Genomic DNA, 27,134 nt, shown 5'->3' with positions numbered 1-27,134 from the left:
CCACTGTTAAGCAAAAAGAACATTAGGGCTCGTCTCAATTTTGCTAAGAAACATCTCAATGATTGCCAAGACTTTTGGGAAAATACCTTGTGGACTGATGAGACAAAAGTTGAACTTTTGGAAGGCAAATGTCCGTTACATCTGGCGAAAAGGAACACAGCATTTCAGAAAAGAACATCATACCAACAGTAAAATATGGTGGTGGTAGTGTGATGGTCTGGGGTTGTTTTGCTGCTTCAGGACCTGGAAGGCTTGCTGTGATAGATGGAACCATGAATTCTACTGTCTACCAAAAAATCCTGAAGGAGAATGTCCGGCCATCTGTTCGTCAACTCAAGCTGAAGCGATCTTGGGTGCTGCAACAGGACAATGACCCAAAACACAGCAAATCCACCTCTGAATGGCTGAAGAAAAACAAAATGAAGACTTTGGAGTGGCTTAGTCAAAGTCCTGACCTGAATCCAATTGAGATGCTATGGCATGACCTTAAAAAGGCGGTTCATGCTAGAAAACCCTCAAATAAAGCTGAATTACAACAATTCTGCAAAGATGAGTGGACCAAAATTCCTCCAGAGCTGTAAAAGACTCATTGCAAGTTATCGCAAACGCTTGATTGCAGTTATTGCTGCTAAGGGTGGCCCAACCAGTTATTAGGTTCAGGGGGCAATTACTTTTTCACACAGGGCCATGTAGGTTTGGATTTTTTCTCCCTAAATAATAAAAACCATCATTTTAAAAACTGCATTTTGTGTTTACTTGTGTTATATTTGACTAATGGTTAAATGTGTTTGATGATCAGAAACATTTTGTGGGACAAACATGCAAAAGAATAAGAAATCAGGAAGGGGGCAAATAGTTTTTCACACCACTGTATACACCTCTATGTACACTCCATATTGGACAACCCTGAAGAACTGCAGGAGCCAAACCATAGGATGTCATCAAATATTTATATCAGCCAATATCTGCTCTCGTCCTCTCTTATATAGTGAGCAACGGTCAATTCCAGAGTGAGACAAGAAATTGCTGTTTTTACAATCATTTTAACCAGAGCTCCACAATTTAGTGGAACAAAGAAAATCCCACGGTCACAGGTAAAAATAAGGAGCAAATAAACTCTTCACAATGGAATTGCAGGCAGTGCGGTGTAGTCGTTGAGGCTTTGGACTTAAAGATTATGGGTCAAACCCCACCATGACACGGGTTGACCATGAGCAGGTCAGTTTACTTGCCTGTGCTCCAACTGGAAAAAGAAAACAAATGTAGTCAATTGTACGTCCAGTGCTGGAAGCTGAGGTATGAGTCATGGCTTTCATCTTCCAGATAGCTGACGTCCCTTAATGACCCATAGCCACAAGTGCACGAGCATTGATTCCTTTGAACATTCTTCATTTGGCTGCTACAAAAGTGCAAATATTTTCTTACTAGTGATTTCTATAAACTTTTAAGAGAGTTTCATTATCCTTACAAGACTATCTTGAAGCAGTAATTTCATCATGCCACTGTTAATGGTAGGATTAAGGAAAATCCTTTATATAAATTTAAATGGTTACTAAAAGCAGATGGGTGCACTGTTAAGATCTGTCAGTGTAATGTGCCACGTTAGATTAGAACTACATTTTGTGACGGTATGGTTTGGCTCCATGCTCCCATTGCATCCAGGAACCGCTTGAACCCGCCACCGTCTGTACTGTTAATCAAGATGAGCCGGGCAAATGAGGACACACACAAAGTAAGGGGTAGGTACAAAAATGTGATTCACTCCTTTAATCAGAATCAATCAAATAAACAAATAATGTCCAAAACGTGCAGTGCTCCCTTTCTCAATAAATAAATAAATAATCTTTTGAAACAGTGACAATCTGTGAATTTAAAATCAAGCCTTAAAATGAGACTAAACACAACAGCACAGTCATTGGGTCAATGTTCTTTCCACTCTTAGATGAGCCCAGCACAACTCCCACTTTGTCTTCCCAGCTCCTCCATTACTTGCTCAGCTGGCGGAGACTCAAGCAGCTGCAGCCCTCGCCAGTCTGACCCCTGTTTTGGCTGCTGCGAGCAGTGTCACCCAGATCACTTGAGGTCGGTTGTCTTCTCATCATCCTTCTCACTGACACTGGCATGTCTGGGATCCCTGGAGTGGACTCCGCCGCAATCACACCCACTCCTCTGTACAATCAGTGCGGGCGATCCGCCCCTAGAGCGCCGATTCTTCACTCCGTCAAGGGACCTACGACTGCACTGTCCATCCTGCCTCTCCACCCAATGCTGTTCTCGTGGCTCTGTTGCTGTTCTCTCTGTTCTTTCTTTGTTGTCTCCCTCTGGTCTTTTTGTGTCTTGTGTAGGCTTCTCATATACACTACTGACTAATTGGGGCACAGGTGTGAGGAGCCCCCCAATCCACAGGATCCTTGAGGTCTGACTGATCCATCCGCCTACACACATGTGTGCCACACGGTCAGCCAGTTACTTCAGTTAACCACTGAGTGAAACGCACTCCTGCACACCTGCTCCCAACTGGCGCCTGCACCTTCTTGGGATACGATTAATTATTTAAAATTAGCCGTCTATCGTTCAGCCACAGACCCACAATACCACACGTTTGTTCTAGATTAATACATTTTGCAACATTGTATGTACTTGGTGTTGGTGAGTTCTCCTCTTTATGATTGTTGTTTTTTGCATGTTCTGGCTAATTTAACTTTTTTGTTCAGTCTTTAAAGATTTTAACTTCTGTCTATCATATTGGGACTTTTGTGGATTCCCTTTTTGGTCAGGTCCATTTTGCTTGTTTGGCTCTTTTGATCTTTATTTCTCCCTTTTTTGTAATAATTCTTTTACTTATAAAGATTCTTTTTTGCCCTTTTTGTGTTCAAGCTGTAGGTTTATGGTTACCCTACTGTAGCGGCTACAACAGCACTAATAATCTCAACACCGAAAGGTGTTTTTTATTTTTTCAGTGGGGACCCAAGGAATGCATCCAGCCTTGGCACAACTCGCCCCACACACACAGACACATGGATCCACAGGGCTTGAACAGTAATCAAAATGAGTATATTAACTCTTTGAGGGCTGAATATTTTCTCCAAAAACCAGTTTCTGAAAAGCAATGGTTTCACACAGAAATCAACATAAAATGTCTGTTGCTGCACGCTGTGGCTGCCAGTTTGTGAAGAATGTGCAGCAGGTTTGCTGCCAGGCTTTCTTTGCATGACTGGGGCAGCAGCAGCAGCAGCGGTCACGGTCGCAGTCGCAGTGTATTGCAATGTGGTTTCTACCTCTTATCATTGTTAAGTGGCAGTTCTACCTGGTTAACATTGTCAGTACCACGATTAGCTGGGGACCAATAAGCTGAAGCTGGAACCTCACATTTGTTTTCGATAACTTGTATCAAAATCAGAGTCCGACAAGTCATAGTCCAGTTCAGAGATAATAGGCAAAATGTCGTCTGCAGAGCTTTACGCATTCGCTTTACGCATTCGCTTTGATCTCTCACCAGATGTCAGTACCATTTTTGCCATTGTTTGCGCCTTGCTACTCATGAAAGAGCAGGAACTCTCGGTCAGACCAATGAATCTAACGTTCCTTCAGACAATGAGCGTCCAACTAAAACAACAGTTGGTTTTGTCACAGTTTACAGTTTTGACAAAAGTCGACATCAGCCCTGAAAGAGTTAAATTAAAAAATAGAAGGAAAAATCAAGCTAAATGTTAAACCAAACCAAACTCTCCCCAGCTACTCAATCGGCGATCACAAAAGTAAATCAATATGGAAAGAACAACAAACACGATAAATACAAGTGACAAACTCCATTATACAGCCCAATATACAGTGGCAACAGATGGTGTGAAATGAAGGAGAAAAATGACGATCCAGTAATCTATAGACAGTCCTACTGGTATTGCTGAAGCAGTCAGAGGTGGTGAGATTTGACGAAGAACAATGATAATTCCAACTCAGTACTCGCACAACAGGCAGGCACAAGACAGTCCACACATCCATACAGAAAAAAAACGATAATCCACAGGTGACAGTACGGATGACAAGACAGACGGGTGAACTCGTACTCGAACAACGGGGCCACCCCTTTTAATGTCTAGTCGGCTTCCTTTTAAATCTCTTGCTGACCGGTCGTGTCCCCAGCAGCTCCCGCACCCTCCTCAGATGTCCAATTAGGGCTACAGCGGGGACTGTTGGGAGCTGAAGTTCTCAACTCCTCTACAGCTACTACACTCCTCCTTGTGGGTTTTTTGTAAAATGTGTAATTGAATTTGTAGTTGTTTTGCCAGTGAGGTCGCCGGCCCGGGCACAGACAGGCGGACACGTCACTGTCACTCAACACACGTTTATTTGCCATATTTACAGTGCACAACAACCCCAAAAGTCCTGGCCACAACACAAATGCCTTCTTCTTCAGACCGCCTCCACTCCTCTCCACCAAGCTCGCTTCTGTCCCGACTCTAGCCATTGTATGAAGGGAGGTGGCCCCTTTTATGGTCCCCCAGATGTGCTCCAGGTGTGTCCCAGCAACCTTCCACCGACACGGCCCAGTGTGGCGGAAGTGCCGGCTGCACCCAGGAAGCACTCCAGGTGTCTCTGCTCCTCTTCCCCCCAGCACTTCCGGGTGTGGCGGAAGAGCTGAGGACCAGGGCTCCAGAGGCACAGGCGCCCCTGGCGGTGACCATGGGCCCCTACAGGGTAGAGCTTCAAAGCTCTGTACCTGTGGCCCCCAAAGGAACCAGAGCAGTCACCCCCACATGGTCTGGGGAAGGCGTAAGCCCTCCTCCGGTCCTCCTGGGTGTCCCAGCCGGGTTGCCACCTCAGCCATCTCAATATTTGGACCTGCTTCGGCCAACAGTTTGTATTTGGGATATGGCTAGACAAAGTGAGCTTCTACTGGGCAGACCAGTAATGAGTTCAGTTAGCTTCTTGGCTGAATTTTGGAAGCCTCCCCTATTTTGCTTTGAAACTGAAGTTTAATCTTAAAACCAAGATGCTTCAACCAGTAACAGATCAATTCATTCATGCAGTTTTACTGCAGGCCTTGCGTTAACAATACTTTATTAAAAAATACTTGCGTTTGGGACATTGTGAGCGTATGACTGGATGACTTGACATGTGGGTTATGCGACACAAGTACTAGTGAGACTTTTTCATGGATGATTTGATTTTGTTTGCTGTTGTCCGACATTGGTCCCCATGGACAAAAACATTATGAAAACATGAGATTAAAACTTTTTCTCTGTCATCACTACAAACTCCATGGAGTAAGTACCACATTAAAAATATAATTTTAGGATAGAGTATTCCTTTAATGGGAGATGGGCAGCAAAGAATGCACAAATTCAAACATGGATGTTTATTCCACCTTGTCTTTTATTTTCAGGTCATGAGTCTCAAAAGTGTGCTTTTGAGTTTAAGGCTCACTGTGTGGTCTGCAAGTTGAATGGCTGGAGTTGTGCCTTCTAGTCTTTCTTTCCACAAAAAAGATTGTGATGAGAAGGGGACAATTCTGAGCTGGCTGATAATGCCAAAGCAGCCAAAAAACGAACAAGTTGTATTATATGAAAAGGTCTCTTATAGAAAAACAAAAAATGTTTATAACCAAAGGGTGTGGCGTGCGAGAGATAAAATGGTGCAAAATAAGAGGGAAAGTACAACACATCTACAGCCACTTCCAGTGCAAGGTTTGGTCCCTGTCTATTGGTTAAGGTGGCCGGCCCACGTGCATACCTGGGTGACATCTTGACTAGTCTCCTGTTCTTCACACCACCTGCCTTGTCTTCTTCACCTGGCCTCTCTTTCTTCTGTTAACTGAACTCTGTGACCCTGGGCTCAAATACAACATCAAGTTGCCAGTGCTTTACAAATGGCACTACAGGGCCGCACATAACTTAGCAGGCTTCGCTGCTCCTGTCAGTAATGCTTTAGTAGTTGATTTTTGATATTTTTGGTTTGGTTGGATATTGCTTTCATTTATATGCATTCCTTTGCCCTTTTTTTTACTCTGCGTTTTTCAGTTGGTTGCTGTCATTATTTGGCAGTGTGGTCCACACCTGTGTAGCACATGTCGTTGGCATGATAGCACTTTAAAAGAAACTAGCACACAAAGCAGCCAAACGTTAAGACCTTCCTAGAGAAAACACTTGAGAAATGCAGAAAAAGATACTTCTAAGGAATACATCTGGCTTTAAGGAGTTTGTTTTGTTGAGATTTTGAATTCAGGTTAATATTTTGGTTTTGACAAAACATTGTACAGCCACCGTTTTCTCAGACTCTTGCTCATATCTGACTGTTTTTGTGTCTTTCTCTTAAAGAAGGTTGGGCATCTCCAGTAATTCAAACTGAACATAGCTGCTGCCACATGTTGACCTGGAGGACTCCCAATTGTTCTGTTCTCCTTGAGAAACAGAAGATTTTAAGTAAAACGACAAGGAAAATGAGATGTCAAAAAATATGTGCCAGGGTTGAAAACCAGAAGGTCACACTGATCTTTCACCAATCCTAAACGCCAACCAGAAAATCAAAGTACGTCAAAAAAAGCAGTTTGTCTGTCAGTGAACTGGCAGATTAACTTTTGAGCAAAAACCAGGAGATGCATGTTGTCAGAGGTGGCTAGGGTGGCAATCCGGCCGGGACGCCCAGGAGGACCGGAGGAGGGCGTGTGCCTTCCCCAGACCATCTGGGGGTGACTGCCCTGGTTCTTTTGGGGGCCACGGGTAAAGAGCTTTGAAGCTCCACCCTATAGGGGCCTGTGGTCACCGCCAGAGGGCGCCCCCATGCCTTTGGAGCCCTGGACCTCAGCACTTCCGCCACACCAGGTAGTGCTGGGGGGAAGAGGAGCAGGGTCACCCAGAGTGCTTCCGGGGATACAGCCGGCACTTCCGCCACACGGGGGCGTGTCGGTGGGAGATTGCCGGGGAGCACCTGGAGCACATCTGGGTGTGAATAAAAGGGGCTGCCTCCCTTCATTCGAGACTGGAGTCGGGAGAGAAGGAAGGACAAGGTCTCTGGAGGAGACAAGGAGGCGGCCTGAAGCAAAGAGGCAGTGTGAGGCCAGGACTTCGGGGACTTGTGGGGTTTGTGGTGCACTTAAAACTTGTAAATAGTGTAAATAAACGTGTGGTGGTATTTAGCAACATGTCTGCCTGTCTGTGTCCGGGGCTCGTTCCACAATGTAAAAAAACAATCAAAATAAATAAAAGGAAGTAAAGCCAAATGAAACCGAAGTATGATATGAGAGACAGTAATTTTGGTCAAGAAAACAAGAAAGTACAAACAGCAAGTTGATACTTGTGAGAACAATGCACAAAGTAAAACTTGGAATACTTCAGAGATTTGGTATCCGCAGATCAGATATGGATTAGCAGTCATAGCCATCACATCAATTACCCATGGGTCCCGACCTCAGAACTCATGCCCCTAGCAATGCTGGAAGTAAATCTAATGACGGAAATAAACACTGACGGCCTTTGAGGACCCAAAATCATACCAAATCATGACAGCAGTTTTTAAACAACAATAAGCACATGTAATGCTCTGTGAAAAGGCACTATATGGTGCCGAACCGACACAGACTGACACCGTGAGGCACACGTAAAATCAACAAACTTTTTATTATCTTCACCTGTGGGGCACGTCTTCCCCGTTTCCCACACAGTCCCAAAAGACACACCAAACAAACACCACCACCACAAAACACTCTTCCTTTCCTCTACTCCTCTCAGTAGCTTCATCTCCCTCCTCCTGACTCCTTAAGTGGTGGCTGCAGACTCCTCTTATAGCCCACCCGGAAGTGCTTCAGGTGGTAATTAGCCTAATTAGGCTGCACTTCCGGGTGTGGCTGCATCACAGCCCAGATGGGTTCGTTAAGTCGTTCAGCTCCCCCAAAAGGCATGAGCTCTGGTGTTCCACAATTGTGGCCCCGATACCACCCAGGGGGGGCTGCCACCAAGTGTTCCAGGGAATGTAATGAGCCTCCCCGGATTCAGTGTCAAAGGGATGGCCCAGCTGGGCATGGGCCCTGGCCATCCGTCACAGCCCTTTGAATTCAGGGCTCAGATAGAGACAAATCTCGTGTGATGACTTAAATACCATCACACTGATGGCATCATGAGTCGTGACCTCCCGGTGGATGATGGGAATGTCATCATAATAATAGGAATGCTGCTCTCTCAATAAGGCAACGACCATACTTAAACAGTCATGGAAAAGCATGAAAAAATATAAAAATTTCAAACAATAATACCAAAACAATTGTAATGGGAACTTTGAAAATTTTTCAAGAAAAAAAAAACAGAAACAATGTATACAAAAGATTACAGAAAAAATAACGAAAAGTAACACTAATATTTTTGCCGTTGTCACCCACTTTTCTTCACCTGTCACTGTGCCCCAGGAGTAATTAGTGCTTTGTGTTGTCTTTCAGCATGCTGGTGGACTTCTATTACTGCACTACCAGGGTACTCACCACCAGGACAGCTTGCAGTCCAACCCCTGTCCTGCATTACATGTACTGCTTGCAGTTGCAGTTTCTACTGAAGTTGCATATTTCTGCTAAAATACAGTATAACATTCATCTTTCAAGGTGTTTGTGTAATGTGGTCTGTAAACCCCTTGACTGAGCACTAGCCTGGTCCTTTTTGAAGGGAAAATATCCAATAATAGTGAAATAAAGTAAGCATATACAGTAAAACCTCGATTATCTGTCAGGGGTCAGGGCCAAGGCTGTGATGGGTAAAAGAAAAGACGAATAACAGAACAGCTACTTTAAATGATATACAGTAGATTAGTTTAGCGAATAGTTGTATTTATTTAGAAAACAAAACTATATTAAAGAAATATAATATACTATTAACAAAATTAATCAACTCATATAATATTGTAACGACCAGCGTATTAAGCAAACACAACTTAGTGGTACTGGAGTTTTCTTCGCTTTACTTGGAGTCGTTGTCCTGTAACAAACGATGCCCTGTCTTATACGCCATTATCTGGGTTATGGAGCGCACTTCCAAAACTATAAAAGAAAGCTTTCCCTACCAATCAGTTTATCTCCCGCCACTCACATTCTGTCTTTCTCCATATCGCAAACACTCCTGCTTATTGTCACCTGACTCCCTACTTCTGCCATACCTTCCTAACTTCTCCTGTCACTCATGTCCGCCCCTTACAGAACAGAAGCCCTCCTCCCAGTCCTGCCACTTACAGCATTCACTCCACCCTTTCTGCTCCCCAACAGTGCATCACAAGCTGCCTGCAAGTCACAATATATTAACAAAACATAGCAGGATTTATAAAAAGAAAATTACAATGCAGAAGAACATTAACATTAATACAAAATAACATTCCTGTCAGTGATTTCCATTTTTGACAGTTTTTCAATTCTGTCAGCATCACGCTTTATATCGTTCACTCCATAAATTGAAGCAATACTTGAAGCACTTTTGCCATGTCATAAACGTTTAATAATTTCAATTTCTTGTGACAATTCTCTCACCACATGCTTACGTTTATCAGCCATAATAATGTATAGCAGTTTAATTATAACAAAAGAGAAAAGCTACGAAACCCTATTAAAGCTGAAGGTGCGTAACTGACACTGGGATTTCAAAATGCGGCCTGACGCGTGGTGCTGGTGAAGAACACTACACGCTAGCACAATGAAGAGACGTTCCAATGTGCACATTTTTGTTTTGCCCTAACGGGTAATCGAGATTTTACTGTATAAGTACATTAAAATTTTTATTTAGATGTTTTGCTATAAATGTAGTTTCCTTATACCATTTTTAGTAACACAAAATTACAATTTAAATATAAACTGACTATTGAAAAAATAATTGTGGCCACTTGGACCATAAGGACCAGAGGAGTAAACATCAGGAAAAGCCTCCCAGAAGAGAAGGCAAATCCCGTCCTGTAAAATCCTTGACTTTGTATTTCCTCCAAGCAGCTGGCTTCTCGATTCTGGACGCCTGCCACAGCTATGACTGCTGCTGCTACAGGGTTTGTGTTCGCAGTTCAAATGGCTGACTTCGATCTATGAGCCGTCCATCTCTAATCCGCCAGTCTTTTTACAGTACATTTTTCCAGTTTATAGCTTGCTGAGTTCTTTAAACTCACTAAAGCTTCTTGTTATCTGAAGAAACAAGGTGATGAGGATGGAAAGTTGCTGCAGATGGCTGTCGGAACACGCTAGAGCAGGCGCTAGGCAGCCGCACTTAAATACGTCCGTCTGCAACAGCCTGGGGCTCCATACTGTTGATGTTCAAACCCTTGTTGCGCAATGTTAACGTACGAGCAATTCAGGGCAAAGAAAGCTGTAAGGCAGCTGCATCTGCTACTATTTGAAACTTTCAAACTCTCATTTCAATCTTAACGTAAATCAAATTGTTGAAGGGAGGTTCTAAAGAGCAACAAGGTCTTTAAGAATCACAGTGCTGACAAATGGTTATTTAGAACACACCGGAGACAATGCAGTTGTTAACAGTTTGGGGGATTTAGATAGGATCCAGGCTCTAATTATTATGTCAGTCTATCTCGGCATATAAAATATGTGTAGACTTTATCTTTATCCTCACAAGTGACTACAGACAGCTCCATGAATAACACGTGCCAGCCTGCGAGACAAAGCCACCCGAGGGAAGCAACACAAACGTTCCTATGGTATCCGATCAGTGATACACAAAGCAAAATTCCACCACCCTCATCCTAACAGCTTTGTCTAGCGGTATCTCCTCTTTAGCACAAACTGACTGCAATACAGGGCGGCACAGTGGCACGGTGGTAACAATTAGGTGACCGGGATTCGCATCCTGGGTCCTTCCTCTGTAGAGTTTGCATGTTCTCGCCTTGTCTGCATGGGTTTCCTTCTGCAGTCCAATGGTGGATTGACATTATTAAATTGGCCCTAGTTTGTGTTTGCCCTGTGATGAACTGGTGTTTGTTCATGCCTTGTGCCCTGTGCATGCTGGGACAGGCTGGGGTATCCCCTGTGACCCTGTTTAGAATGAAGGAGGTTAGAAAATGACTGACTGACTGACGGCTGTACACTGTGTTTAGTACTGACATCCCCTTCTGCCTTTTACTGCCTGGGATAGGCTCCATTCCTCTGCAACCCTTAACTAGATTAAGTAAATTTTTCTTTTCGTTTTACAAAAACAACTTAAAATGCAAAGTAAAGTAAAGTATGTAAAGTAACATAAGCGTACAAGTTAAGGGGTTTGCATTGGGTCGCGGAGAGTCACTTTGAGCAAACTTGTATTTCATAAGTTGGCCATTAGACTACTCTGTACCCATGTAAAATATGTCTTGGCAAACAGTTAAGTTATTTGTGTTAATGGGTTAGCAAGAGAAGGTTTTATATGCCATGTGTGTAAGAGTCGCAACATAAGGATGCCATTTGTGTAGGTGGTGTTACCTGTTATACCTCAACCAGTTAGAACAATATACATTTTGTTAATTCTTGTATGTTGTATTTTTTATATTCTATTGATATTGTGACATTGAGCATGCTTGTTCTGTCCTTTCGTCTTATTAGCATTTTTAGGTGCATTTGAATATAATGTGAAAGGCACCTACTGCAATAGTCATGCCTGTCTGTCTATTGTGGTAGAAATCGACTTCTTAACCAGTCAGTCAGTCATTATCCAACCCGCTATATCCTAACACAGGGTCACGGGAGTCTGCTGTGGCCAATCCCAGACAACACGGATATGCAAGGCAGGAACCACCGCAGGACACACACACACCAAGCACACACTAGGGACAATTTAGGATTGCCAATGCACCTAACCTGCATGTCTTTGGACTGTCGAATTGTATCTGATTCTTCTTAATCGAAGACAGAAATTTATCGATAAAACCTTTAGAGCCAGTAATCAGACAAGAGAAAAGCTTGTTCATCTATGTCAGCTGCGCTCCTCTCTGTCACAGCATGATGAGCATGGTCACAGAATGAAAGCACAAGCTCATACTTATTGATAACTGAATTTACATAACAATGCTGATTAATGCTTACATATCATCCTCTGATTAATTAAAAGGCTTTAGCACAGAGCACAAAAAGCCTAAGTGAAAGTCGTTCTCTGTTATGTCCTTGTTCAGTATCTCTTAGTTTAGATATTAAAACTCTGTGTATGTGACAACTGTCCAGGTTTATTATTTACAGGACATCTGATGATCTCTTAATCATACATTTGGTGTATTCTATCAATCCCATAAATGCCAGACGTGACTCTACACCATTGCCCCTTTGACCAAGGCCCTTAACCTGCACTTGCTTCGTCCTGGTATGATGTTAATCTGCATCCAGCCCTGCAAGCAGGTCCTCCAACTTAGAAGGAAATCCGGGGGGTTGGTGGCAGGATTGGCACTCCAGCCACCATAAAAAACCTCATACTGTTCCAGTGTGGTACTGAGGTGTCACCCACTGCACTCAGGTCCCAAACCGGGTGGTTCAGAAGTGTGGTGGGTACAGCAATTTGCTATCAGCGTAGGCACCTAGCGTCACCCTGCTCCTGGCACATCTTTGTCTTTGTTGTTCACTTGACCCATATGTGGTTTTGTGATATGCCTTAGCAGGTTGCTGACATTTATTAACCCTTTATGCTATTTCTTTTAAGATTAATGCTATATTTTAACATGGAAAGCATATCAAAACACTTTACTTTTCTTCCACACTCTCCATCCATCTGCTGAAGTTTTGCACAGTACTTTTTCATCGACATTTGGCAGTACAGGTTAAATTTTGAATACAGCACACTATTCACATTTTTGAAATTTCAAAATTTCCCTGTGATGCCCCAAGTGCCCGCAGCCATGGCAATACTCTCTGTTTTGGGGTATCTTGTACTTGGTATCCAAGGATGGAGCAGGGCAAGTGAGGACACAAAAACAAATTGAAGCTGCGAAGCACACAAGTGCATATTTACTAAAAGGCAGTGTTAAAGTGTGGCACATTAAAATTCTTCAAATAAACAGATATCAATAAATAATCCATAACACAGTGCTGTGAAGACATAAATTATCAAATCCAAAAAGAATCCGATCAATAGACAAAATGTGATTGAGGATCAGCCTCCACACAGACTCGTTGATAAGGACAAACTGGGAGAGGATTACGAGATGCAGATGAGCAAAAAGAGAAAACAAAAGAAACAAACAGCAATTGCGGAAACGCCACCTAACTGCTTGATTGTCGACTGCCTTCGCAACTAACTAATTTAAAAAACAATGGTTTTAGAGTTTATCCCCTGAGGGATACTGAATAGCAGCGACACGGTCATATTTAAACAAGTGTTGACATACAACAAACACAGCTAAACATGAACCTGTATGACACCAATGTAGGTCACCTCCTTAGCAGAAACTTCAACCGTGGACACAGATGTTTATCTCTTTAAGAAATAAATATGCTGGTAGATATTTTGGAATGGTATCAATTCTGAAAGGCACCATACAAACACAACCGTGTTTTGAATCGTGTAAGATGTTTTGTACATTATTTGCATCCCTGTGAGCATGTTGTACCTTGAAACTTTTTCATTTTATAGTAGTAGATCTTTAATCGTATCTGATTACATAGATTTTTCCCATCACACACACTCATACTGACAGTTATGTAAGCTGTGACTGGCCATCTCTAATAATTGTTATTTGAAGACCTGACATCTCTCCCACCTAGCTCTTCTCCAAGTGAGACGCAGGGCAATTTTTATTTAGCTTCCAGTCCAGGACAACATCATATCATTTGTATTTTCTGCATTGATCATGTCTGACTTTCCAGCATCTACAATGTACTTTCATTTCCTGCTCCTGCTTTTTTTCCAAAATGAGGTCATGGCAAGCGAGAGCCCATCTAGCAGCTTATGGCTCAAGGCAGGAAGCACAGGTCCCTCTCAAACCCCCGTTCATTCATACTGAGCTAAGGGAGCACCGTCAGTAAAGCTTACACGTGTGTCTTTGAGGTGTAGGAGGGAATGGAGTTCCCATCTGCATTTACCTTTGTATTTTTTCTCCTTTCATGTTTTTGGTTGCCTAGACACTTCAGCATTTTATTATATTGTAGTTTGTAACATTTAAAACTTGACTACTGTTTCCTGGTAATTTATATTCTAAACAATGAAAAACAAAGCCATGTAAAATTTTAACTGGAACAATGAGATAAATATGTGTGATCTTCTTTATAAGGGCTGAGGGTGTGGATTAGATAGATAGATATGAAAGGCACTATATAATAGATAGATAGATAGATAGATTTGAGAGGCACTATATAACAGATAGATAGATAGATAGATTTGAGAGGCACTATATAACAGATAGATAGATACATATGAGTGGCACTATATAACAGATAGATTGATAGATAGATAGTTAGATAGATATGAGAGGCTCTATATAATAGATAGATAGATATGAAAGGCACTATATAATATATAGATAGGTAGATTGACAGAAAGGAAATAAACTGACTTGGCTTTCCCATTCCCAGTGAGGCATTAGGCAGGCATATTGCTGTTGGTATAAATGAGCCCAGTCATATTTCTTGACCAACTTCTGTTGAACGATTTGTTTGCTGAAATTCCTCAGTGTTGGTGTGTCAGAGAGAGGAATTGCAGCTTTGTTCACAATGGCACTCAGTTTTGTTTTAATTATCTCCTTTGCTACGTTGCATGGCTGCATTCAGGTCCTAATCTGGATCCTGAGTTGGTCTGTCGTGTGGTGGGTGCGGCAGTGCACTGTATCAGTGTGTGCTCCTAACCTCTCTCTCTCTGCCTTTGCTATGACCTTCAGGTGGTACAGAGTACATCCTATAACTGAGCTTGCCCTTTAAATTAGCTTGTTGATTTTGTGGGCCTCTCCTGAAGTGAGAACGCACCACAGCATATTGGCACCGGCTATCACAGAGTTACAGAAGATGTGAAAGATGTCACTGCCCACATTAAAGGAGCACAGTCTCCTAAAAAGAGCCTGATCTGCCCTTTCTTATTTAGTTCTTCTGTGTTCACCCTATCATTGATGTGGATCCCCAAGTATTTGAAGGAGTAGAACACCTGTACATCCACTCCCAAATTTGTCGCCAGTCATAGAGGCTTTTTGGTACAGTGAAAGTCAATAATCAGTTCCTTGGTTTTGCTGATGTTAAGTTGATGACAATTCTTTCTGCACCAAGAAACAAAGTCCTCCACCTGACTCTTCTCCTCTGTCTCATCTCCCTTATCAATATGCCCCATAAGTGCAGAATCATCTAAGAATTTCCATAAGTGACATGACCTGGTGTTATATTTATAGGTGTAAAGAAAAAAGGAGACAGGACTGTTCGTTGTGGTGCTCCAGTGTTGCTCACATCCGTATCAGAAACACAGTCCTTGAGTCTCACAAACTGCGATCTGCCCGACAGGTAGTTCATTATCTAGGACATCACAGGCTCATCCACCTTCATATCTCTTGAGTTTACCCCTTATCAAGGATGGCTGGATGATACTGAAGGCACTGGAGAAACCAAAATCAGAATCCTCACAGTGCTGCCAGCTTTGTCCAAGTGAGAATAAGCCTTGTGGAGCTGATCGCTAATTGCATCCTTCACTCCAATCTTTGTCTTATAGGCAAACTGCAGGGGTTCCAGGTGGTCTACCACAAGAGGACTCATATAGTCCAGGACCTCTTTCTCAAAGGTCTTCATGAATTGCAATGTAAGTGCCTCCAGTCTGTAGTCATTGGATGAAGAGGTGCCTGTCTTCTTTGAAATAGGTTGTTTTTCACAGTAATGGCAGCTTTAATGACAGACTGAACATGTGACAGAGGACCCCACAAAGTTGGTTGGCATGGACCTTAAAAACTCAAGAACTGACTCATCTGGTCCTGAGACTGAGGCCTCAGTTGTCTCCTCACTCCTTATGGACAGTCTATTGTGATGGTCAGAGGATTCGTCACTGGCCTTTCAGCTAAAGCAGTAGTAGTTTGATGATGTAGGGATCGTGTGAGAGGACTGGTCATTGAAAGAAGGTGGCAAAAATTGGTTCAGGGTGTTAGCTTTGTCCACAATCCCTTCTAGCACCTGAGCCCAGGATTGTTTGCATCCAGTAATTTTTCCCATTCCTTTCCAAGCATCTTTCATGTTATCCTGAGTGAGTTTGTTTTCTCTTTGCAAGCTTTGCAAACTTATTTCCCTTCACTTGGCTTTTTCTTCAGCACTGCATTAGTGATTGTAGGCATCATGGTTCATGATTTCAGTAAAAGAGAAAGCGTAACGGGGACATTTCTGCGCACTGCAGCCCTCTTTTACACATTCATCCCCACACTCTGCTCTTTTCTGGTGTTGCTGTGTCCACAATTAAATTAGAGCTAAATGACAGAGCAGCAAGGGCAAAATCTGTATGTTCAGTGTGTGCCGCTCTGGCTGTGCTCTGGAGAAGTGAAGTGAAGTGAAGGAGTGAGTATATATTGGCATTGCACCTCAGTTTCCCATCATGAACTATTGTAGAAGTGTAAGCAAAAGACTTGAAAATGCATTACTTTTGGACGCTTTGCATCCTAGTGGTGAGCATCTCCTTCCTCAAGCCCACCAGTTTCATTCATTCTGATGCATTTATCTGTGTATTCTAGTTCTGTATTATTGTTTTTTTTTCAACACATGTTGTATGTTAAAACTGTCATTTATTTGGGTTTTTGATGTATTTTCTTATTTCCACTAATTTATATTCTATACAACGGGTACACCCGTTAATGCAAATATCTAATCAGCCAATCACATGGCAGAAGCTTAATTCATTTAGGCCTGTAGACATTGTCAAGTCAACCTGATGAAGTTCAAACTGAACATCAGAATGGGGGAAGAATTGTGACTGAGTGACGTGGCATGGTTGTTGGTGCCAGACGGGGTGGTCTGAGGATTTCAGAAACTGCTGATCGACTTGGATTTTCACTCACAGCCATCTCTAGGGTTTACAGAGGATAGTCTGAAAAAGGCCAGAGGAGAATGGCCAGACTGGGTCAAGCTAATGAAAAGGCAACAGAAACTTAAATAACCATTCATTACAACCGAGGTATGCAGAAGAGCATCTCTGAACACACCACATGTCGAACCTTAAAGCAGATGGGCTACAGCAGCAAGAGACCACACTGGGTGTCACTCCTGTCAGCTAAGAACAGGCAACTGAGGCTAGTTTACATGGGCTCACCAAAAGTGGACAATAGAAGATTGGAAAAATGTTTCCTGGTCCGATGAGTCTTGATTTCTGCTGCTACATTTGGATGGTAGGGTCAGAATTTAATGTCAACAACATGAAAGCTTGGATCCATCCTGCCTTGTACTAACGGTTCAGGCTGGTGCTGGTGGTGTAAAGGTGGTAGGAGGTATTTTCTTGGCACACTTTGGGCCCCTTCATACCAATTCAGCATTGTTTAAATGCCTGAGTCTACCTGAGTATTGTTGCTGACCATGTCCATCTCTTTATGACCACAGTGTGTACCCATCTTCAGATAGCTATTTCCATTAGGATAACACGCCATGTCACAAAACTCAAATCATCTCAAGCCGGTTTCTTGAACATGACAATGAGTTCACAGTACTCAGGTGACCTCTACAGTCACCCGATCTCAATCCAACAGAGCACCTTTAGGATGTGGTAGAACGGGAGATTCTCATCCTGGCTCTGCAGCTGACAAATCTGCAGCAAAAAGGGGGTCCAACACAGTACTAGCAAGGTGTACCTAATAAAGTGGCTGCTGGTGTATATTTTATAGCACTGGGCCTTCCTCAGATTCCCTCCAAACCTGGATTAATTACCAAGACAGAAGGGTGTATCAAGTTAGCAATAATAACACCCTAGGATGAAAATAAAATACAAATGAAAAAAGAGAGAACACAGAATCTTTCTGCCCCCTGTGGACCTTTCCAATTCTATGACCTTTCTCCCTACAGTTCCAGAGATGCTCCCATTACTGGTGCCAAAGGGTTTCTGCCTAATCTTCTGACTAATGCTGCACTTTTCTCAGAAGTCACAGGGCTGGGGACAGGTTTATAAACTTTTGAGGACACCAAGTCAGGTTGTTCTCTAGTGCCCCCGAGACCACTACAGACCTGAGGGTTGCTGTGCCATAAGTGGGTCAAGCTTATAAAACAGCCCACCGAGCCACCTGCCCTTTTGGAATGGCAGCATTTTTTGCCAGGATCCCAGGCCCACCTCCCAGACCTCCTTTTCTTCAGGACTTCAGACCTCCAGTGGTGTCATTTGTATCTACTGTAGACGCTCACATACACGGTATGTTTTTAAAAAAACAACTTTGTTTTGTTTTTCAGTGCAATGAGACATCCTTCTTTTTTGAAGCACCTAATAAAATTGCTTGTAAACACCTCTGGAAGTGCTGCGTGGAGTACCATACATTTTTTAGGTAAGTAAACTGAAAGTTGCCACAACATTTTTAATTAATCTCGGCTGCTATTCAAAATGCCAGCAGCGCTGATTATCCTCAAGGGAATCAAGTATAGTTTCCTATGTTTATGTTATTAAGGACTCATTTTTTTTCTTCTTTTTTTGTGAAAGGTGGCCTTAAGCGCTCTCCGAGGATTTTTCTGATTTATTTCTAAGCACTTACATAACATACTGTAGCAGCAAACACTCTGTGAGCTACTGCTCTTTTAATTCACATTTTTTGTCTGTACCTTAATGTAGTTTTAATCAACTGTTTTCAGCCTTTGAAATGAAAAACAATCACAACACAAAATACGTCCGTGTGTAACGCTATGTACTGTGCATTCAAAAAGTATTCAGACTCCTTGCTATGTTACAGACTTGTGTTAAAAATCATTTAAATTCACTTAAATCAAGCAACACAAAAACACCCCAGAATGACAAAGAGAAAATGAGAATTTAGGAATTTTTTGCAAATCTGTTAAAAATCAAAAACTGCAATATCACATTGACACAGGTTTTCAGACGCTTGGCTCAGTCCTTCTTTTGAAGACCCTTAGGCAGCAATTCCAGCCTGGAGTCTTGTTGGGCCTGACGCAACACCTGGATTTGGGGATTTTTAGTCATTCTTCTCTGCAGATCCTCAAGCTGTGTCAAGTTAGATGGAGACCACCAGTGCACAGCTCTTTTCAGATCGATCCAGAGATATTGGATTGGATTCAAGTCCAGATCCTGACTGGGCAACTCATGGACATTCCCAGAGTTGTCCCCATGCCACTCCTGTGTTTTCTTTGCTTTGTATCCTTTTGGAAAGTGAACCTCTGGCACAATCTGAGGTCTGGAATGCTTAGGACCAGGTTTTCATTTGGGATATCTCACTTCACTCCATTCAGTTTTCTCTTAACCCACTCTAGTCTCCCAGTCCCTGCCACTGAAAAATAATCCTGCAATATAATGGTCCACTGTTGAAATGGTATTTGGCAGCTGATGAGTGGTGCCTAGTTTCCTCCAAACATGATGGTGATTTTGGTTTCATCTGGCCAAACGATCTTGTTTCTCAAAGCTTGATAGCTGTTTCAGTGTTTGAAATCCAAGCAGGCTTTCATATGTCCTTTACTAAGGAGAAGCTGCTGTTTGGCCACTCTGTCATAAAGCCCAGATTGGTGGAGTGTCTCTGTCTCCTAAGTCATTAACTGCTGGGTGGTTCATTGACTCCAGCACAGTGTCACACCTAAAAAAACGTTTTGAGCACCAACATGACACTCACTCTCTGTGGACAATTCCACACCTGACCTCATTTGCCCATGTGGGGACCTATAGTATTATTGGATTTATGACACTTACCAAGTCCGTTTACTAGGTTGGTCTACTCCCGCACCTTAACATTAACATACACAGAGATCTATACTGTGATAAAACAAATCCCGGCCGTCCTTCACACCAGACAATGACTATTTTGGTGCCCAATATCTGCCAGTCACGTCACAATATTCCATATAGAATCCCCTCCACAGAAGTTTGTATAAGAGTGATGCCAAATATCTGCCACTGTTAGGACTCTATGTAGGGACTCCCTATCACCAGCTCTACCAAACATATGGGTGTCCTCGCAACACACTAAGGTTCAACACTTTTTTGGTTATGTGCCTACCAAACAATGTCTTATTTCTACTTCAGTTTCTTCATATTGAGGTGCGACATCTCAACCTTAATAGCCCAGTGGGCAAGAAAGCAGCAATTTTCCTATACTAGGTGTGCCAATATTTACTTTTATTTACTTTTTTACTCAATCAAGAGAATGTAAAAGAAGCATGGCATTCTTTGTATATATAAACGTTTATGCATGGAAGTGTGTTTGTCTGTCTGTCCAGCCTGGAAGTGAGAGGTGGAGTCGGGGTAAGAGCTCCACCCCCGAGGATACACATGCGAGGTCAGCAAAATGAAACTTCTAAAGAAAGACAAAGTCACTTGGCCACTAATGCACAAGCGATGCTAGCACATAGGCAAAATGAATCCTCCTGGAGAGAGATACCCAGAGTAGTTCCTTCTAATTACCTGACTTTTTTTTTTTTTGACGATTTCAATAGTTTCTAGGACCCCAGGCTTTTTACAGCACAGGTTTACACAGCTTGTTAAAGTACAATAATACCAATAAAAGAAAAGTATAATTGAAAATAAAACAGTTAGCAAAAGTCTAGATATAGACTTAGAAAAGCTTACTTAAAATCAGAATTGTCAAGCGTGAATGTTGTCCTGGGTGGCTTTTTGATTTAGCAATTGATGTCATGCCTATGATACGTTCTCTGACGTCCAGATCAGATGGTCTTGTGTCTCGATCACTTGCATCACTTTCTATAATGTCCTACTTCTGTCGCCTTGTCTTATCCCTAAAACGAGCGATATTTATGTTAAAATTTCACATCCGGCTTCGGAATATATATTGCACACATTCAGTTGGGCGGCAGCCCTTATGATGATTCTCTGCTCAAATTCTGTGCTCTTTTTACAGTCTTCATACTGCTTTCCTTTCCCAAAATATAAACTAATTGAAACAGCTTGTAATCCCGAGGCGTGAGCACTCTTTTCCGATTTTGAAGTTATGAACTAATTGAAACAGCCTCTGATTCTGTGGCATACTTCCATTCCCTCTGCCATGAAGTTATAAACCAAATGAAACAGATGCAGAAGAATGTACAAGAAAGCATGCTTACAATGTTAATTATCCCTGTAGTTAAAATCCTGTAAATTCAGTTTGTTTCAGCGAAATTAAAAATAAATTTAAGCAGTCAGTAATTTCAAAATATGATAATCTTACACTCCAGGACAGACCCTGAGCCAGTGTTGATTTCTTCAGTTCCCGTGTAAATTTCAAGTGTCCCACCAACACATGAACAATGATTATGGTTCTGGGTCCCTGTTGGTGTTTTGGGAGCTGTGGGTGCATTACCAAAGCGCAATAACAGGTGTGCGGCACTTCCGAACTGATGCACATAACAGGGAGGGAGCAGCATGATTCAAAAGTGACGCAGCTTAGAGGGAACATAGGGTCTGACGCTCTGTTGTCATCAACCATCACCATCGCCAGAACTGTGCACATTACTGACTGTGTTTTTGCTTATTCCCTGTGTACAGCAGCCATTTAATCAAAGCACAGCATCACAGGTGGAGACTGAAAGCCTGCCGGTGTTTGTTGTTAATAGGGATCGGCTCTGAGCTCATTCTTATTTGCAGTGGTGATGGACAGGTTGACAGATGAAACTAGACAGGAGCCCCCGTGGACCATGATGTTTGCTGATGACATTGTGATCTGTAGCGATAGTAGGGAGCAGGTTGAGGAGACCCTGGAGAGGTGGAGATCTGCTCTAGAGAGGAGAGGAATGAAGGTCAGTAGAACCACCAAGACAGAATACATGTGTGTAAATGAGAGGGAGGTCAGAGGAATGGTGAGGATGAAGGGAGTAGAGTAGAGTTGGCGAAGGTGGATGAGATTAAATACTTGGGATCAATAGTACAGAGTTACGGGGATTATGGAAGAGAGGTGAAAAAGAGAGTGCAGGCAGGGTGGAATGGGTGGAGAAGAGTGTCAGGAGTGATTGGTGACAGACAGGTATCAGCAAGAGTGAAAGGGCAGTAGTGAGGCCAGCTATGTTATATGAGTTGGAGATGGTGGCACTGATCAAAAAACAGGAGACAGAGCTGGAGGTGGCAGAGTTAAAGATGCTAAGATTTGCATTGGGCGTGACGAGGATGGACAGGATTAGAAATGAGTACATTGGAGGGTCAGCTCAGGTTGGACGGTTGGGAGACAAAGTCAGAGAGGCGAGATTGCGTTGGTTTGGACATGTGAAGAGGAGAGATGCTGGGTATACTGGGAGAAGGATGTTAAAGATAGAGTTGCAAGAGGAAAAGGAAAAGAGGAAGGCCTAAGAGAAGGTTTATGGATGTGGTGAGAGAGGACATGCAGGTGATGGGTGTAATAGAACAAGATGGAGAGGACAGGAAGATATGGAAGAAGATGATCCGCTGTGGCAGCCCCTAACAGGAGCAGCCGAAAGAAGAAGAAATTGATATTCTGCTGATGCTGCTGTGCACAACTTTTGCTTCATGCACAGAATTATTAAAATAATTGTGTAAAATTACCTTCAGATATTGTGTATAAGTTGTATATTAAACATAAATAATGTTTGTGTTTAGACTTGGGTTCCATCCCCAAGATATTTCATTATGTATATGCAAATATTCTGAAATTCAAAAAACTAGGCATTTTGGATTAGGGTGCTCAACTCGTAGTAACAAAGGTATATTTACTTAAAATTTGTAGTAGCAGACATTGTTTCTCTGTGACCGCTAATCTTCCACTCAGGTAAGCCACATAGCATCTTCTGTGAAGAAAGCTTTTTCACATTAAATTTAAACTGATTGCCTCTTTTAACATGGTGGAGCATGAAGTATTTATGAGGCTTTTGAATTTCTGTCATTTTACATCTTATTGAACAAGATTCTGTACTTTAACTGCTGATTTGTAAAAACATTACAGATGACTTGTAGTCAAAAGTCACCTTTCAGGGCAGCAAGTCTATGTATCCATTTTCAAGCCTGCATAATCCAGTTCATAATCCAGGCATGAAATGCTGGAGCCTATTCTTGCAGCATCAGGCCCAAGGCAGGAGCCAGCTTGGAATGACATCCCAGTCGACACATCCACACTTCCTCATATTAGGACCATTTAGAACAGGGGTGCGCAGACTTTTTTGGCTTGCAAGCTACTTTTAAAATGACCAGGTCGAAATGATCTACCTACATTAAAAATGATATATGAATGTAAATGATATAAATGATATATATTGTCGCAGTAGGGGGCAGTAGTGCTCCCTTGAACCCTCAGGTACCAGGCCAAACACCTGGTAAAATTGCCACAATAATTATATTTATTATAATAATGTGCACCAAGCACCCTCCACTCCACTATATTCATAAACAATACAATAAACCAATAAATCACAATCCTCCACTCCCAGACGTGTTGCCCTCCTACCACCCAGCTCAGCTCCCCGTCTGGGAGCTCCCACAGTCCTTTTATACTCCCTGACCCGGAGGTGTTCCTGCCCAACAGTCCACAAGTCCTTATTCCTTCCGGGTCAGGGTAAATAGTCCTTTTCTTCAACCCGGGAGCACGTTGTTTCTTCCTGTCACGTGACCGTGACGCACTCCCGGGTCATAGGGCACATGAGAGCCTATGAGCCCCCTTACAGCAATGCCTGGTGGCCCCCAAAGGATTCAGCAGGGCTGTGTACAAACACTACATAGTCCGTGATGCCCTGCTGGAACTCGGGGCATGATCATGCTGTCGGGAGAGCTCCTCCTGGCGGCCTGGGGTTGAGGGCCGGAGTAAAATGCCGGCAATCCACCACAATATATATACTGAGTATACTTTATACATAAATTATACTGTATGTTGTTGTACCTTGCATAACTGAATAACCTTTATGGCACAATAACAATTCAATACATTTATGGTAATTACAGTACAGTATTTGGATTTAATAATCATCATGTGGGAAAAGGCTGACTCGCATAAATAAGTAGAGCTGAATAATGCAGTCAAGGAGCTTTTGAATTCAGCCGAGTGAACAATGACGGCTGTCCGATTAACTGCGATTTTAGTTCCCTCTCCTTTCTCTTTCTCAGATCACTTTTCGGAAGGAGGTCAGTTTCGTAGTTTTTATGAGCATTTTGAAAGTGCCTTTCCACATTTTGGGAATAGCAATGATAGATTGACAGATCAGACAAACGCACTTCGATTGTGACATTGTGAGAAAAAAAAATCCTTTTCCAATTCCACATCCAGCCCATACCCTCTCCAAACATTTTTTTTTTAAATCCCTTCTTTAGTTGATATACTGTATATTGGAAGGCTAACTAGATCACTTAGATACCCAGAGTTTTGCAGTAGCTCGCACGTTTGATCGTGCGTGAAAGATGACCAGTGTGTTAGAAGAAAAGAGATCTCAGACTGGCTGCCCTGTATGTCAATCAAGTGGCAAATGCCATAGGAGGATATATATGATCGACTAACGTTTAAAAAAATTTTTTTTGAATGCAATGCGATCGACCTGCACTACCTTTGCGATCTACCAGTCGATCACGATCGACGCATTGGGCACCCCTAATTTAGAGTCTTGTACTACTCTAGCAAGCCTGTCATTGGGGTGTGTGAAAGAAAAACTGGAGTGCCCTGACAGAAAGCTACTTTATTTCTGAAATCTTAGCAAAAGCCTATTTAAAAGTGAATAGGAAACCTCTTTATTTAATTTGCACCCTGGCGTGCTGTATTTTCATTTTAAATCGCAAGGTCAATACCACGGAATCGTATTTCATATTCTGTTTTTTTTTAATTGCATTTTAAATGTCACAGGCATTCCTAGCCTCTTTCCCAGATTAAGTGCATTAATGCAAATTTCTCATTATAGCCATGAAATTGCTTTGTGATCGAGTCATACTCTGAACCCTGGTGTGCTGTCCAGTTCAGGGGAATATAATGTAAGCAGTATTGACAGGAAAGTAATCACAAATGTCTGAATTTACTAAAGCAGTCCAGTTATTATTGACGTTAATTTATAGGCGTGTGTGTGGGACAAAGGAAACCTTTACACTTTTTGTCTACCCATCCGTTTTCTTCCTTAATTCGAGGTCACAAAGCAAGAACCCATCCTGAGTGAGGCACCAGCCTTACGTAAAACTCACACCCGTCCACAGTGGGTTAGCTTAGAGCCAACATTCACCCTGGTCTGCATGTCTTTGAATCTTTGATATCCCACAGAGCCACGGACAGAGCAGGCCGACTCCACACAAGCATTGTCCACTTAGAGTCAAGACTGTGAGCAGCATTACTAACTCCAGAAGCAGCGGGTCACAGCCAATATTTCATTTTTGGGACACTTTTTATGTCATTTTCATAATTTCTTTATTGCTTATCTTTGTAATGAAAAAACAAAAAAATTTTTTTGGAATATAAGAAATTAAATGCAATATGTGTACAGTATATAGTGGTAAAAAGTTATTATGATTTATAAATATATATGTATTTGTGTGTATACTAGGGGGCTTCGCCACCTACTCACTTTGCTCGCCAACCCCTTTCCTCCCCTGCCAGTGGCCGCTTCTCCGAAACCCCTCTTAAACAGTGATTAAATGGGAACCAAATACATGTTTTTTAACTCCTCTTTGCTCGAGCAGGTGGAGTGGTGGCTCTGAGGCCAGGGATCTGCACTGGCAGTCAGAAGGTTGCCGGTTTGAATCCCTTAAATGCCAAAAAGGACTCTGCTCCATGGTCCCTTGAGCAAGGCCCTTATCCTGCAATTGCTCTGTCCTGGGTATGACGTTAATCTGCATCCAGCCTTGCATGTAGGCCCTCCAACTTGGGGGTTGGTGGCAGAATTGGCACTCTTGCCACCATAAAAAACATCACACTGTTCCACTCCTTCTGAACTGGTGTGGTGCTGAGGTGTCACCCGTTGCATGGCTGCACTCGGCCTTAATCTGGGATCCTGAGTTGATTTGTCGTGTGGTAGGTGCGGCATTACGCTGCATCAGCGTGTGCTCCTAACCTCTCTCTCTCTGTCTTTGCGCAAGCAGCTGCAATTTGCGTGCAATTCACTCGCCTATTCTAACCCCCCCTGCAAGCGGTAGGTGCCGTTGTGTAGAGGAGGGCCTAGTGCACCCCAAGGAGATGCGGCCGCTCCTCCAAAACCCCACTTAAACGGTGATACACTGGGAAACAAGTAACAGGTGTTTTTTTCATCTCCTCTTTGCTTGAGAAGCTGTTGGCTTGCTGCTGCTGCCGTGCCGCGTGATCTGCATTTTGTGCAGAGCATCGAACGTTTACAAGCCTCTACAGCACCTGAATAATCGATCTCTTTTTGCTGTTCCATTATTTCCCTGAGTAATATTTTCAGATTGTTTTCGCTACTGCAATCTTTACTGTCATTTTTGGAGACTTTTGAGTTTTCCTACTTCCATTATCTTTAACCTACTGTGCATGTGTCATGGGACTTGCGTCTGAAGGTTGTAAGTATGACGTGACTTGTCCGGTTCGTGGGAAGTGAAAGTGTGTCTATCTCTCTATGTCTCTGTCTCTTTAAGATCACGTCTTGTCCCTGGGAAAAAGTCTTATCCCAAGTTTTTTTTTTATAATAGACAGTTGTACAGATATATATATATATATATATATATACATAGATAGATATACAGTATAGATATATAGAAAGATAGATAGATATACAGTATATATATATATATTATATATACAGTGTATAAAATATATTGTCACACATGTGCACACTGGGGACAGCTTAAAGGCTCTGATGGTGGTGATTCCTCACCCATCCACACTAGTACCTCTTCTCTTTTCCCCTCTGTAGACCAGACAATTAACAACCTTTCCACCTCTAACGTCACTTTTGCTGTCCGTCAGCCTGGATTTTGAGTGCTTGTAACTCCACCGCCATGGCCTGCATAGTTGTCATGATATCCTGTAAATCGCTTATCTTGCGAAGCTTCATAATCCTGCCAACTACGCCACTGTAAAAGGCGAAAAAGACAAGATGAAGGTTTGTGGTGACACCACCACCCTGTATATTGTAAATACAAATAATAATAAAGGCTTTTCAGCAAAATAGTCTCTATAGACATGGATCTGAGAATAAACTGATGGTAACACTT

General features: G+C 42.5%; 1 protein-coding gene across 2 annotated transcripts in view; it reads left to right on the top strand.

Moving 5' to 3' along the window:
• Positions 1-27,134, top strand: part of epb41l4a (erythrocyte membrane protein band 4.1 like 4A) — a 486,901-nt gene that overhangs the window by 331,517 nt on the left and 128,250 nt on the right. For both annotated transcript variants that reach the window (XM_039759425.1, XM_039759424.1), the window contains exon 11: positions 18,302-18,393. In XM_039759425.1, the coding sequence (XP_039615359.1) occupies positions 18,302-18,393 (92 nt within the window). The remainder of the gene's footprint in view (positions 1-18,301; positions 18,394-27,134) is intronic.

Source organism: Polypterus senegalus, chromosome 7 (genome assembly GCF_016835505.1).
Source record: "Polypterus senegalus isolate Bchr_013 chromosome 7, ASM1683550v1, whole genome shotgun sequence".
NCBI classification, from domain to species: domain Eukaryota; kingdom Metazoa; phylum Chordata; class Cladistia; order Polypteriformes; family Polypteridae; genus Polypterus; species Polypterus senegalus.
The sequence above is the reverse complement of the archived record's forward strand: the minus strand, read 5'-3'. Positions and strand labels throughout refer to the sequence as shown.